Source organism: Neltuma alba, unplaced genomic scaffold (genome assembly GCF_004799145.2).
Source record: "Neltuma alba isolate B1F8T4 unplaced genomic scaffold, ASM479914v2 tig00010610_pilon, whole genome shotgun sequence".
NCBI lineage: Eukaryota > Viridiplantae > Streptophyta > Magnoliopsida > Fabales > Fabaceae > Neltuma > Neltuma alba.
The window spans coordinates 492,979-506,948 of NW_021635468.1; the positions used below are offsets into that span (position 1 = coordinate 492,979).

Below are 13,970 nucleotides of genomic sequence, written 5' to 3' on the forward strand. Positions count from 1 at the left end.
TTCCTCTATAATTAGACTCTTTTTTTTAGCCTTATTTAGTTTCACTTTCAAATACCACATGTCAGATTGCAAGTACACATCCTATGCTTTTCATTCTTGATATATGGCTTTTCCAAATTTTATCACATTCCCTCATCAAATAAACAGTTTGAGTTTTGGTTCCCTTCTTTTCACCGCTTTGGCTGAGACTTAGGTTCTTTGACAATTGTTCAATACAGTTGACAAGTTTTATATGACTTAATGATGCAATAAGTAGTCAATAACAATAGTTATTACTTGTTTTAATAATTAATAGTAAATAGTAAATATCTTTACTATATTTCATTTGATTGTTGTTGTCAATGTCACCTAATCAAAAAAATTTTAACAAACAAGAAAATCGAACCTATATGATAGTTATTTATTGAACCACAAACATTTTGTCGATCAAATTAGTAACAGTCACTTGACTACTCCACCATCTTCCACCTCAATTTATACCAAGCTTTTTTATTCAATCAAGTTTTAATGGCGTCCAAAAAAGCTCATTTTTGTAGCAGTGTTTTTCTTTGTTCTCTTTTTTTCCCTGAATAGGGAACTCTTTAGGCAGGTACACACATACATATAGACTGCTTGTCTAAATTCTGGTTGCATTCTAAATAAAACATGATAGGCAGAAGATGAGGTGACTATAGAAATCAGAGAAATGATTCAAGATTGCGGCGATGGTCATTTGTTACCAAGCTGTTGTATTTACTGGGTGCCTATTAGGCTTCGTCATCTTAAACCAGAGTCTTATACGCCAAAAGTTGTTTTGATTGGCCCCTTTCAATATGGTAATGAAAGGTTGCAAGGCATGGAAAGGCATAAACAAATATTGTTCAAAGGATTTAGTCAAAGAGCTATCTCAAGCTTGGATGATTTGGTTCATCTTGCTAAACATTTAGAGCCAAAAGTCCGTGCTTCATATTCAGAAAGCATAAACTTTACTGAGCAAGAACTTGTGAAACTGACATTAATGGATGCCGGCTTTATCATTGAACTCTTCATTATGTCCTATGAGATGGATGAGTTGCACAACGATGCTAAATTGTCACTGAAATGGTTACTGGGTTCTATACTTCATGATTTGCTTTTATTTCAGAATCAACTTCCATTCTTTGTTATTGAAGAGTTGTTCAATAAATCTTTCCCTCTAACCGTCGTAGTTGTTTGCCCCGCAAGTACATGGGTCGTGACAAGTAATAAAATGATAAGAAAAGATCGTTCCCACTGAGATTTGTGCAAAAATCAAGACCAAACAAAAGGCTACGTGAATTTAATTAAGTTGAGCCAACCAATTCATTTGATGGGAAAAGTGAATTTTAAACGCAACTTTTAAAACTAGAAAGTAATAAAAGTGATTGATTATTAAACTTCAAGGGATAAAAGGACCCAGGATTATTCATCCCCCTTGTACTTCATAACCTTTGAATTACCTCCTCTCATAAATGTTCTTAATGAAAAAATGTGTTAGTCTAAGATTCAAAAAGTACTTTAAAAGCTTTCTCAAGTCAAGCACAAGTATTTAATTTCATTAATTTCTCAATCTCTTGTTACAATTAATGAAACCCAATTTTTAAGCTTCAATCCTAAAGTGACTATGCAAGGTTGGTAAGTATATCTCTATCTTACCAACAAAACTATCCATTCAATAAGCAAACTTTAAATTCTTGCATACCCAAGTTCTACACTTAACCTAACATTCTCAAGTATCAATCAAATGAACAAATCTACTAAATGGTGATCAAGCATTTAGAAGCATTAAGAAAAGAGTAAAATAAATATATATATCATTAATCCCAAAAAGAGAGGAGTAATCAAGAGTTAATCCATACAAGGGTTCAAAATAATCCTAGAACAAAGTATTTAGCTACTCATAGTCAGCCACAAGCTATAAATATAAAAGAAATTCATAACCATAACAGATTACAAGAGAGGGAATGGAGGAGAAATAGAAAAACCAAGAAGAAGAAGCTCTAAATCTCTTCCAAAGCTCAATCCCTTGCTTCCAACTCTTCAAACACCCAAACCCTAGCACACAAAGCTCCCAAGAATGCCCAAAGAGTCCAGAATACCATCCAAGGTCGAAAATGTGATCTTAAAACCTAAAATTTTCGGGCTTAGTTGAGCTGTGCGTTTTGCTATCAGCAAGTGCGCCGCAGCCTAAATTTTCTGCGCTGCGGCCAACTTTGCCTCTGTTTCAGTTGGGCTGCAACCAAGTCAGAGTGCGCTACCGCTCACTTTGCTTCTGGAAAATTAAACTCTTCTACATCAAACAAGGATCTCTACCAATATTGTGGCTTCTAATGATTCTTCTTTGTTGTCGTAATGCCTTCATGACACAACCTAGATCCTCAAACTCTTTGAAACACTTCCAAAGTGGCTTGACATATAACTTTTGGATCAAAATATACCTTGCAAAAGAATAACTCTATAAGCTCCTAAATAGCAAAGATTAAAACCAAAATATGCACACTTAGGCAATAATGTGCAAACCAAAAACATCATGCACATTTTCCTTTCCTTGAGTATGAAAGTAAACACTAATGCACCAAAAAGTATCAAAAGCTTAAGAAAAATGTGTCGAAATGACATGAAGATCTAGAGGTTAACAGTAGTAGCCTCCCTGCTTCATTTCTTAGGCTTACGTATGAATATTTTCGGTATTCTAATATACAAAAATTAGAATCTAACCCTGATATTAAGATAAACCATTTTACAGATCTTCTTAGATTGTTTTACTAACAAAGAAAAATTTCTCAATGACATTCATTCTCAGAGGAGGTTAGAAGCTGTATTCTTTCATGAAATGCAAATGCATTGGAAAAGGCAGGCATAAAGTTGAAGGCTAACAAGAGCAAATGCTTATTGGCCTTGAAATTTTCAAGACAAGTTCTTAAAATTCCCCAAACTTCGGTGGATGATGAAACTGAGCTCTTGTTTCATAATATGATAGCATTAGAACAATGTCATTATCCTTATAAGTCTTACATTACTAACTATGCTATTATATTAGATCGTCTAATAGACACATATAAAGATGCAGATCTTCTCATTCGCAACAAAATCATCAACAACCATTTAGGTCATTCCAATAAAGTTGCTTTATTATTTAATGGACTTTGGGAATGTCACTCAATTGAATTTCAATTGTGAATACCTTGATATGTGCCAAAGGTTGAGTGGGTATTGTGAAGATCGTTGGCACAAGATGAAGCCAACTCTAAGACGTGATTATTGCAACACTCCTTGGCTTACTGTGTCCTCTATTGTCAGAACCATCCTACTTGTTCTCACCATTGCTCAAACCTTCTTTTCAGCCCTACAAGTTGTATTGAGCAAGTGGATTTAAAGTTTATTGTATACTTAATTTGAAATGTTTCATTATTTAGATTAATGTTGTTATTGTGTTATTGTAACATTTATATTTGGCTTTCTGATGACAGGTCAATCTAAATAAGCATATAAAAGTTGTAGGATTGGACTTAAGAAATTTTGTTTTTTTTTAAAAAAAATAATATGGGTGCGGGTACTACTAGTAAGATGGATGATGATAAGCGTGTTAATTAAGGTGGGTAATGTTAATGTCTTCCTCTTAGAACAACAATAATGTGGGTAATAATGTCAAAAATTCAAAATTTTGAAGATAGTTCTGAAAAAATTATTCAAATTGTTGACAAATTCAATGTCACTAATTAAATCATCTAACTTTCTTAATTTTGACTAATTTTATGAGTGTGAGATAAGACATTGGAAGAACCCTATAGGGTTGGGGGACTGTGGAACCAAAGTGCACGTAGCCACTTAACTAAGGTCTCTCAGGTATGGATAATCAAGAAAAATGAATCCAATACAAGTGGGACATTAGATCTGTCAAGGAACCAGCCCCAAAAATAATACCACTTTTTTTTTTTTACATTGAATGAGACAAAACTCTCTGCATATTTGTCTTTTACATCAAGAAAAAAAAAAAGGTGCAAGTTTAAACGGGTTGACACTTTACAGACTCAAGCCTACTAAAAGCCCACTTATTCTAAAATCTTGTTTTCTTAAGCCCAACCCTTAATTTAAGAGGACCGAGCCTGTTTTGCCGGCTCTGCACACCCCACAATAATTGGAGTGCCGCGGCTTCATCATTCAGAGGATAAGTCAGTTGGCACAACCATCGACTTCCCGACGTTTGGTGATCGAATCAATCACGCATTGAATGTCCCAAACTTGTTTCATCAAGTTGATTAGTGGGTGATATACTAGGAATGTTGGCAATTGACAGTTTTAATTCTTCAATAGAGTTACTGGAAAACGTAATTCTTATGTGTCCTTGGTTCTAGCAAATTAAATCTTTAAACCTTTTAAAATTCCCATAACCAACCTTTAAAACCTCCGCAGTTGTGAGAGGCATGTAACCAAGTTTTTTCGTGGAACCTGTGATGCAATTTCCGTCTTCATCTTGACGAAGGTCCCCACAATTAACTTTTTTTTCCATTTTGTGTGCGTTACTTCATGTTTAGGACGTCCTTCATAGGCTGGAGCTCGATGTTTTTATTGATTCTTTGAGAGCTTTTGTAAAGGCAATATCTCTATCAATAGCCAAATTAATTACCTGAACAAATTAAAGAGCCTTTGCCAAGGAATTGCTTTGATACACTTTGATGATCTGCTAATATATTTAAGCTTCATATATAGAACCTAATTCTGCATAGGCAAAAAAGAAAAGGATATTGAGTTTAGATTGTTTGACCAATAAGCTGCAATAGGTTTCCGCTAGGACGATATGCACTTCAAGTCTGTTTCTTTTTTATTAGACCTTTAGTTTAATTTGCTGCTTAATAATGCTTTTTCATTCTTCTTATGCTTAAACTTTACTTTCTTGTGTTTCTACCTTGAGTCCACGTTAGGCAATTAAACTATAATTTCCCCATCACAAGTTAATTACAACCTTTTTAAAAATTCTGTACCTCTCTTTTCTGTTTTTTTTTTTTTAATAATTTTTGTATAAACACTTGATGGTCGTGTGACATGTAATTGCTGAACTAAACGTAGTATGAATGCTCTTTCTTTTAATCAGGTTTGAATCCTAGAGCTTATTCAAGAGAATATATTAGAAAATTGTTTAACGTGGTTTGGACATATACAAGAAAAAAGTCACTGATGGAGCTGGTTGAGGGAATGGATCAGACAATATCAAATCTTTTGGTTAACAATTTAGCTACTGCTTTCATTGCTGATAGAGGATAATAGCGCCGTGCAATCTATAATAACCAAGCCTACTTGTAAATTAAGACTTGTTATTGTTGTTAAATCCTCTCACTATATGGTAAACAAAAGTGTAGTAGGAAAAAGAGTTAAATAATTAGTGAAATTAGTGTATAAGACTGTTTTTATTTATTCTTAATGTTTTTATCTTTTGTATAATACTATAAGTAATAAATTATTTAATTCAGAGATAATAGAACTAGAATTTGATAGGGCCATTATTTAAGAAATCTCAAATTCTAGTCATATATAAACGAAAACAATAAATACTTGACAAGTTAAAATTAATGTTTTATCAGATTCCGTTTTTACATGTGCAAAGATAAACAAAGAGAAGTCCAAAATTAAGTTAAGATATTACAACATGTTTTTTATCAGATCTACTCGGTCAAGATTTTGAAATGTTTCATTATTGACATTAATGCTGCTATTGTGTTATTGTAACATATGTTTGATTAAAGTCATATTAATCAATTATATCCGTAGTTGTGATGATAGACCAATCCAAATAAGCATGTAAAAGTTGTAGGATTGGACTTAAGATATTATGTATTTTTTCAGAATGACATGGGTGCTAGTACTATGCTAGTAGAATGGATGATAATAAGCGTGTTACTTAAGGTGGGTAATCTTAATGTCTTCCTCTTAGAAGAACAATAAGGTGGGCAATAATGTTAAATATTCAAAATTTTGTAGTTCTGAAAAATTATTCAAATTTTTTACAAATGCAATGTCACTAATTAAATAAGCTAACTTTCTTAATTTTAGCTAATTTTATGAGCGTGAGATAGATGTTGGAACCTTGTGGCAACATACGGAGATGAAATGGAGGGACAATGGAACCAAAGTGCACGTAGGCCACTCAACTAAGCTAATGGGCCCAACCTCTAGGGGAAGCCCACAACAGAATCATAATTCATATGGATTGGGTCTCTCAGGTATGGATACAAGTGGGACATTAGATCCATCAGAGAAGCAATCTTATGTATCAAAAAAAAAAAAAGAGAAGCAATCTTAAAAATAAAATCACTTTTACATTCATACGAGACAAAATTCTGCGGATATTTATTTTCTATAGAGAAGTTAAAAAAACAAAGTATGGAGGTTTAAATAGGTCCATCCTTGATGGACTCAAGCCTGAAAGCTCATTTATTCTAAAATTATGTGTTTTAAGCGAGACCGTTAATTTAAGAGAGCTGAGCTTGTTTTGCTGGTTGTGCACACCCTACAATAGGGGTGCTACAACTTTATCATTCAGAAGATATCTGTGAGCATAAGTCAAGTAGGACAACCATAGATTTCCCTAGATATCTGTTTGGTGATAGGGTGATCCAATCAATCACGCATTGTATGTCCCAAACTTCTTTCATCAAGTTGATTAGTGGGTGATATACTAGAAGTGTTCGCAATTGATAAGTTTTAATTCCTTAATAGAGTTACCGAGAAACGTGATTTTTATGTGTCCTTTGTTCTAGCAAATCTTTAAACCTTTCAAAATTTCCATAAGCAGCCTTTAAAAACTCCGCAGTTGTGAGAGGCATGTAACCAAGCTTTATGGTGGAACCTGTGATGCAATTTCCATTTTCATCTTGAAGAAGGTCACCACACTGAGCTTAACTTTTTGTTCCATTTTGTGTATGTTACTTCAGGTTTATTACATCCTTCATAGGCTGGAGCTTGATGTTTTCATTGATTCTTTGAGAGCTTTTGTAAAGGCAATATCTCTATCAGTAGTCAAATTAATTACTTGAGCAAACTAAAGAGCCTTGCCAAGGAATTGCTTTGATATACTTTGATGATCTGCTCATATATTCAAGCTTAATAGAATCTAATTCTGCATAGGCCAAAAAGAAAAGGATATTGAGTTTAGATTGTTTGACCAATAAGCCGCAACAGGTTTCTGCTAGGACGATATGCACTTTAAGTCTTTAAACTTTGCTTTCTTGTGTTTCTACCTTGAGTCCACTTTAGGCAATTAAACTATAGTTTCCCCATCACAAGTTGATTACAAACTTTTTAAAAAATTTGTACCTCTCTTTCCTGGTTTCTAATAATTTTTTTATAAGCACCTGATGGTCGTGTTACACGTAATTGCTAAACTAAACGTAGCATGAATGCGCTTTCTTTTAATCAGGTTTGAATCCTAGAGCTTATTCAAGAGAATACGTTAGAAAATTGTTTCACGTGCTTTGGACACGTACCCAAAAAAACAAAAAAGTCACTGACAGAGTCGGTTAAAAGGACGTACGGATCAAATAATATCAAGTCCTTTGGTTAACAATTTAATTAGCTACTATTTTGTTGCTGATAGAACATAATAAAGCATATATAATAGTATCGTGCAATCTATAATAACCAAGCCCACCTATAAAATAAGACTTGTTATTGTTGTTAAATCCTCTCACTATATAGTAAACAATAAGTGTAGTAGGAAAAAGAGTTAGAAATAATTGGTGAAATTAGTGTATAAGACTGTTTTTATTTATTCTTAATGTTTTTATCTTTTGTATAATACTATAAGTAATAAATTATTTAATTCAGAGATAATACAATTAGAATTTTATAGGGCCATTATTTAAGAAATCACAAATTCTAGTCATATATAAACGAAAACAATAAATACTTTGTAAGTTAAAATTAATGTTTTATCAGATTCCGTTTTTACATGTGTAAAGATAAACAAAGAGAAGTACAAAATTAAATTAAGATAGTACAACCGATCTATCACGGAATCAAACTTCAAGTATAATTTACCTGATTATTTCACTCATTCAAGAAATTTATACACTAAACCAAAATACCCTCAAAGTTTAGCTTGTTGTGCTATCGATTTTTACTTTTCTAAATATCCTCATAAATCTTTCTCAAGAGAATTACTTTTCCTTGCATCGTACGTAATTATATCATCAAGAGGAGAAGCAAAGAATAGAAATCACCGTTGTACCGCATATTCCACAATTTGTTGAAGAAAACATTATTACAACCAATATAAAATACTACAATTAATCGCTTTTTATAAAAAAGAAAAACTACAATTTCTATCTTATCCCTATTTATAAAAAAAACGTTTTTCAGATATCTCAATTTTTTTCGTTAGTTTCCTATTTTATCCCCATTAATTACTCATTTTAATACTTAGTATATAGATTTATTATCTCATTTATCAGAACACCATTCTTTTTATTTTAGTAATTTCCTTAAACTTATAATTTTTATATATGTATAGTCTTTAACCCGTTTTAACTAATTTTTTTATCCATATGATTTGGTTAAATATTTCCTACAAAAAGGAGTATGAAAGATTAGAAAAATACAATATAATATAATAACATAAAAAATTGTAAAATATGAAATGAAAAAAAATACATAAAACCCGTCCAAATAAACGAAATCAAAAAATTAATCATGAACCATAAACCAAAAATGGCTTTTCAAAGTACGCACGAAAATATTTCAAATATCTTTGTTCAGAATATTCCTTCCTTGCAACGTAATAAAAATATTTATTTTCTAAAAAAAAAAAAAGGAAGAGCACTTGCAGTTTATAGAGGGACATATCAAAAGTAAAGACTATATATAGTGGAACCTCAACAATTGAACATCAGAAACACAGTCGTTGCATAATCTCCCATCAAAACTCCTCCCATTCGCTTGGAAGATCACAAGGTATTCTCATTCAGTAGCGAATTATTTTCCTTATTTTGTTCACTTTCCTTTAACTTTGGTTATAGCTTGTCAGATTTCAAATGCAAGATTAATTAATTCGTAAATTATTAGCCTTTCAACCATTTTTAAGTTCAACTTTTATGAAATTAAAAATCAGTCCTTAAAAAGAAATTTATTACAGCTTAACTTTTAAATTTCAAGTAGGCATATCCTTCATTAGTAATTTGTTTAATTACTTTTCCATGGTAAAAAACCCTATTTATTCTCTAGTTCTTTGTTTCTAACCATTATTATCAAACTTACGAGTTGACTCCCAAAATTTATCATTTTTATATTTATAGCTTACAAAATTGTGTTAATTCACACCCTAACTCATACTAGCCATAAATTGAATTAAACTCACAAGTTAACCACTTTATGAGTTTATCATTTTCATTGAGTTAAGCCAATTAAACATGTATTGAATAGAACTTGATTTACAAAATATGTAGAAAGCCTAAAGAAAAAAAAGAAACCATAAAAGAGAAACTAATATTAAAACAAGTTTTGAATTTCATAAATATTTATGCTGAGTATGATAAATTATGAATATTGATGGATTTGATTTCAATGACTTAATACTTTTTCGTTATATTCTTTATCTTTAAGTAGTTTCTCTCCATGAGACTCCTATATTGAACTTATGTTTCGAATATTTTATATTTTAATTTATAATACAATTGCTTTTTATTTTAAAAAAATTGAATAATTTAAAATTGAAATATATTTAAACAATTGTCATTTTTTTTGTATTCTAATCATTTAATTATGTGCTTTCAATGACTATTTATTGACAAAAGTAAATTATTACAAGTTTGCATAAACTCATGACTTTGACACCCTTCCTTCTAACTTGAAATACTGCTAGTAATCTTAAGTGCTTCATCTCATAGAGTTTCTTATCCCTATCATAGTCGATATAATAGCATTTGACTAATAATTAGTTTTAATTGGCCTAAATATATAACATTTACCCCAAATTATCACGTGTACAGCATCCTGCAGGAAGAGCACACAAAGCTCTGTGGAAGATGGCCAACATAAAGATAGACATGATGGTCTCTGAGATTTCTCAAGAAACGTTGGAACAATCAGCAGTATTCATACATCCTGTACGATCCCATTTCTTTCTTTCTTTCCTTAGTTATTTCGTTTAATTACTATTTTAAGCATATATATATATATATTGCCCATGTAATTTCTAGCTGATTGCTTTCTAAATCGAACCTGCCAGATGATGGAAGCTAAGGTGATAAATGATGTTAAAGCAATGATACAAGATACTAATGAAGATGAGATCCTATCATCATCACGAAAATGTTGTATCTACAGGGTGCCCCTTACCATGCGTGACCCAAATAATGAAGATGCTTATTATTATACCCCAAAGGTTGTTTCCATTGGTCCCTTTCATTACGGCAACGAGAAGCTAAGAGGCATGGAGAAGAACAAACGAATGTTCTTCAAAAGGTTCGTGGACCAATCTGAGACAGGCAAAGATTTAGTCAGGTTTGTCATGCGCTGGGAGTCACTGGTTCGGGCGTCTTACTCTGATGAGATCAATCTGGACGTGACGGAATTTGTGACGTTGATATTAGCGGATGCTGCTTTCATCATTGAACTCTTCATGATTGAGAATGTCATCAGAGATAAGAAGGCTCGCCAAGATGATAAAAGAAAAGCACGAGCGTTGTTGGAGCATTGGTGGCTGGAAGCTGCTACTAAGCATTTGATTTTACTTGAGAATCAACTTCCGTTCTTTATTATTGAAGGGCTATACAAGGCAGTTTTTCCCTCTGCCCCATCAGAAAGAAATAGCAACAATATGATCCCTTTATTTCGCGAGATCACATTTGCCTTCTTTTGGTCAAAGAAGTTCCACGTGGAACTGACTTTGGTAAGGTAAAGCACTTCACAGATCTACTTAGGTCGTTTTTCTTATCAGGAACAAAAACATTGATCATATTGGGGAATCACAATTCATAGAGGATCCACGTGATCTTCTTTTATACAGTGCCACCGAGTTGCAAGCAGCAGGAGTAAAGTTGAAGGCAAAAAAAGGCAAGAGCTTACTTGAATTGAACTTTTCAAGGCCTTGTTTTGAGATCCCAGAGATTTTCTCGGAAGACAGAACTGAGATTTTCTTTCGTAATATGATAGCTTTAGAGCAATGCCATTATCCGTTCAAATCTTACATTACGGAGTATGCTTTTATATTGGCTTGCCTAATCAATGAGCATCAAGATGTGGATCTAATCACTTATAAGAAAATCATTCACAACTTTCTAGGCAATGCCAATGATGTTGCTAATTTATTTAATGGTCTCCGTGAAAATATCATGGGGGAGCACATAATAAGTACCCATTACCATGAGATTTGCCAACGGTTGAATCGCTACTGCAAATGTGCTTGGAACAAGAGGTGCGCACATTTGAAACGTGATTATTGCAAGACGCCTTGGCATGCTATGGCTTCTGCTGCTGCTATTGTGGTCATACTTCTCAACCTTATTCAAACCATATTGGCTTTCCTCCAAATTTGACTAGATGAAGTTGAGAGAGGGGAGAGAGAGAGATTGTTCTGTGCTTGAAAGGTGTGTTCACCGTCTACACCCATAAGTTGGTTTCTTGATGATGTCCATGACTGTTGTGATCTTTGTTCATTTGTTGTTTTCATTAAACAAAGTTATGACGAGTGTGAACTTCTGTGTTTCCAAAAAAATCTTCTAAATTTAGGTTATAGAGTTCATATTCTTTCAATTTCTGCAGTAAACATTACGATAAAAACTTACTGTTTTATTCCCTCTATGTTGTTATTTATTTTTTTTTTCTTGTGTTTGAATCTTTTGATTACTGAGTTCCTTAGTGGGCTTTGAGTTTGTTTGGTTAGTGTTTAAGCATTAGAATTTTGTTATTTCTGTAACAACCTGATAATTGTGCTCATGAGATACCGTATTTTCGCTTGCTTTATTTGTTCGATATGATACAGTGTTTCCTACGGTTTTGAGGTGTGTAGAACAAAATTAATAGATATAGGTATGATGTTGAGTATGAAATTGGGCAATTGGCAAATTCCTCCATTTTCTTTTTATTTTTGTGGTTTTCAATTTTTTCCCTAATTTTTCAGATTTTTATTGCTTCAATATTTCTTGCATCTTTTTAGTTTGTATTCCCATTTCTTCTGGTCCCCTATCTTCATGTTTAGGATTACTTTGATTAATTCTCAATTTTTTGTTTAAAAAATTATGGATTGGAATGCATATCGTTATGGTTACAATTATTCTCAATATCCCTGTCCTTCCATATGTTCATCTTTATTTTAGATTATTAATTAAAAAACAAAAAAACAAAGTAAACCTGGACTATTCTGAACTTGGCCCATTAGTTTGAAGAGGTTCAAACAAGAATTACGCTTTAAAAGTCTTATTTAAAACCTTGAAAAAAAAAAAAGAATTACGCTTTAAAAGAGCATCTTAAGATGCTGACTCAGAATCCAAATACAACCTTATGTGAGATGTCCTAGCACGCATGATAATTAGCTCGAAATGTTCATACCAAAAAAAAATAAAAAAAGAAGAAAAACAAAAAACACCAATGCTTAGAGAGACAAACCTGGAAGTACAAAACGGGTAACAAGACCCAAAACCAGAAGCATATAATAGCATCCGTAGTGAGCGGGGTTGCGCCGGACTCGATCACTTGAAGAGAGTGTCCAAGTCTGATATCATCTTTCTCATCTTTCAAGCCGGCATCATTAACGGCGACATTAGCTCCTCCCCATAATCTGTGTCGCGCGGTGTAAAAGAACATGATTTTGTACTTCACCGACGTCGTAAAATTCACCCGGAAGTATGTTTTCCCGTCCACCTTCGCCGTCCCGTTAAGTGCCCCGGAATGTGTTTCAACGGAGCTCCACTTCTTCGCGTTCTTCTTGCGCCCCTGATAGAACCCGGCAATGATGGAGCTCCCAATCGGGCTGGTGATATTCCGATCAAGAAAAACACCCGACGGTGAAGTTGACGTTGTCATATCGAATCCCAGATTCCTTGTTTCCGTTATCGAACTCGACCATGAAGATTATGGCGGAGTTGGTAGTTGCATTTGAGGTTTTGTTCAGTTCAGGAGCGATGAGGGCTGCGATAGAGCATTTGGGTTCATTGGGTCGCAGACCTAACCATAGGAACAAGGCAAAGAAACCCAGACTGATTAACGAGCCGAAACAACATTTACACAAATCTCCTCCACGAGATCCAGCAGCCGTTCGCGCTGTCCCGCCTCTCATCATCGCCATTTTCTGACCGGCAGCTTGAATGGTACTTCAAGCAAGAAGCTAAGTGAGTGGCGAGAGGCAGTGTAATTATTGTACAACTACGCAATGAATGTAAAGGAAAGTGGCGAGTATTGTTAACGAGGGAATGAAAGCTGTGATTAGTTTATAATTAGATCATATTTACATTATTGATTGCTTTCTACAATTGAGTGTTCGGTTAGGCTACTTTTACTTGTGGTTCGGATTTGATTAATTAAAAAATTATGGAGATGCACAGACCATCACCATTATTTTTTATTTTATTGAATGATAGCGGTTTTTAAATGGTCAATGTTGATGGCAACGTTCAGAAAATTGGGTCTGAAGAAGTTTCTTAGAAAATGCTGATACACTAGAGATTCGTGATAACGGACAGTTTATTTAATTTTGTTTTGTCAGTGTTTATGTTGTTGTTTCTTTCATTTTGTCTGTTTTTATCTAGATTTTCGTTTTGTACCGTAGACCTTTTAGTTTAATAAAATCTCTTTCTATTGTAGACTTATAAATATATATATATATATATATATATATAATATGTACCTGCCCAGGAACAACATGCTCACGTGTTATCTCCAGTTTTTCTCTAGCATTTGGCATTTTGTCGTTAGGCTATATACATATTGTCACTTGATTTTTTCCAAAAAAGCAAATAAAATAAATTAAACATATCAATATTAAA

The 13,970-nt window shown here is 33.2% G+C and overlaps 3 protein-coding genes across 3 annotated transcripts; 2 read left to right on the forward strand and 1 right to left on the reverse strand.

Moving 5' to 3' along the window:
- The first annotated feature begins 685 nt into the window (after positions 1-685).
- Positions 686-3,226, forward strand: LOC114757566 (UPF0481 protein At3g47200-like). The gene is made up of 2 exons (XM_028946639.1): positions 686-1,202; positions 2,855-3,226. Exons 1-2 carry the CDS (start codon positions 686-688, stop codon positions 3,175-3,177), a joined length of 840 nt encoding a protein of 279 aa, XP_028802472.1. The 3' UTR covers positions 3,178-3,226.
- Positions 3,227-10,219: 6,993 nt separating this feature from the next.
- On the forward strand, positions 10,220-11,525 carry LOC114757567 (UPF0481 protein At3g47200-like). The gene is made up of 2 exons (XM_028946640.1): positions 10,220-10,884; positions 10,997-11,525. The coding sequence occupies exons 1-2, from the start codon at positions 10,220-10,222 to the stop codon at positions 11,523-11,525; spliced, it is 1,194 nt and encodes a 397-aa protein (XP_028802473.1).
- A 133-nt stretch (positions 11,526-11,658) lies between these two features.
- Positions 11,659-13,011, reverse strand: LOC114757568 (protein NDR1-like). The gene is made up of 2 exons (XM_028946641.1): positions 12,595-13,011; positions 11,659-11,745 (listed from the first exon to the last, which is right to left on the reverse strand). The coding sequence occupies exons 1-2, from the start codon at positions 13,009-13,011 to the stop codon at positions 11,659-11,661; spliced, it is 504 nt and encodes a 167-aa protein (XP_028802474.1).
- Positions 13,012-13,970: the final 959 nt, after the last annotated feature.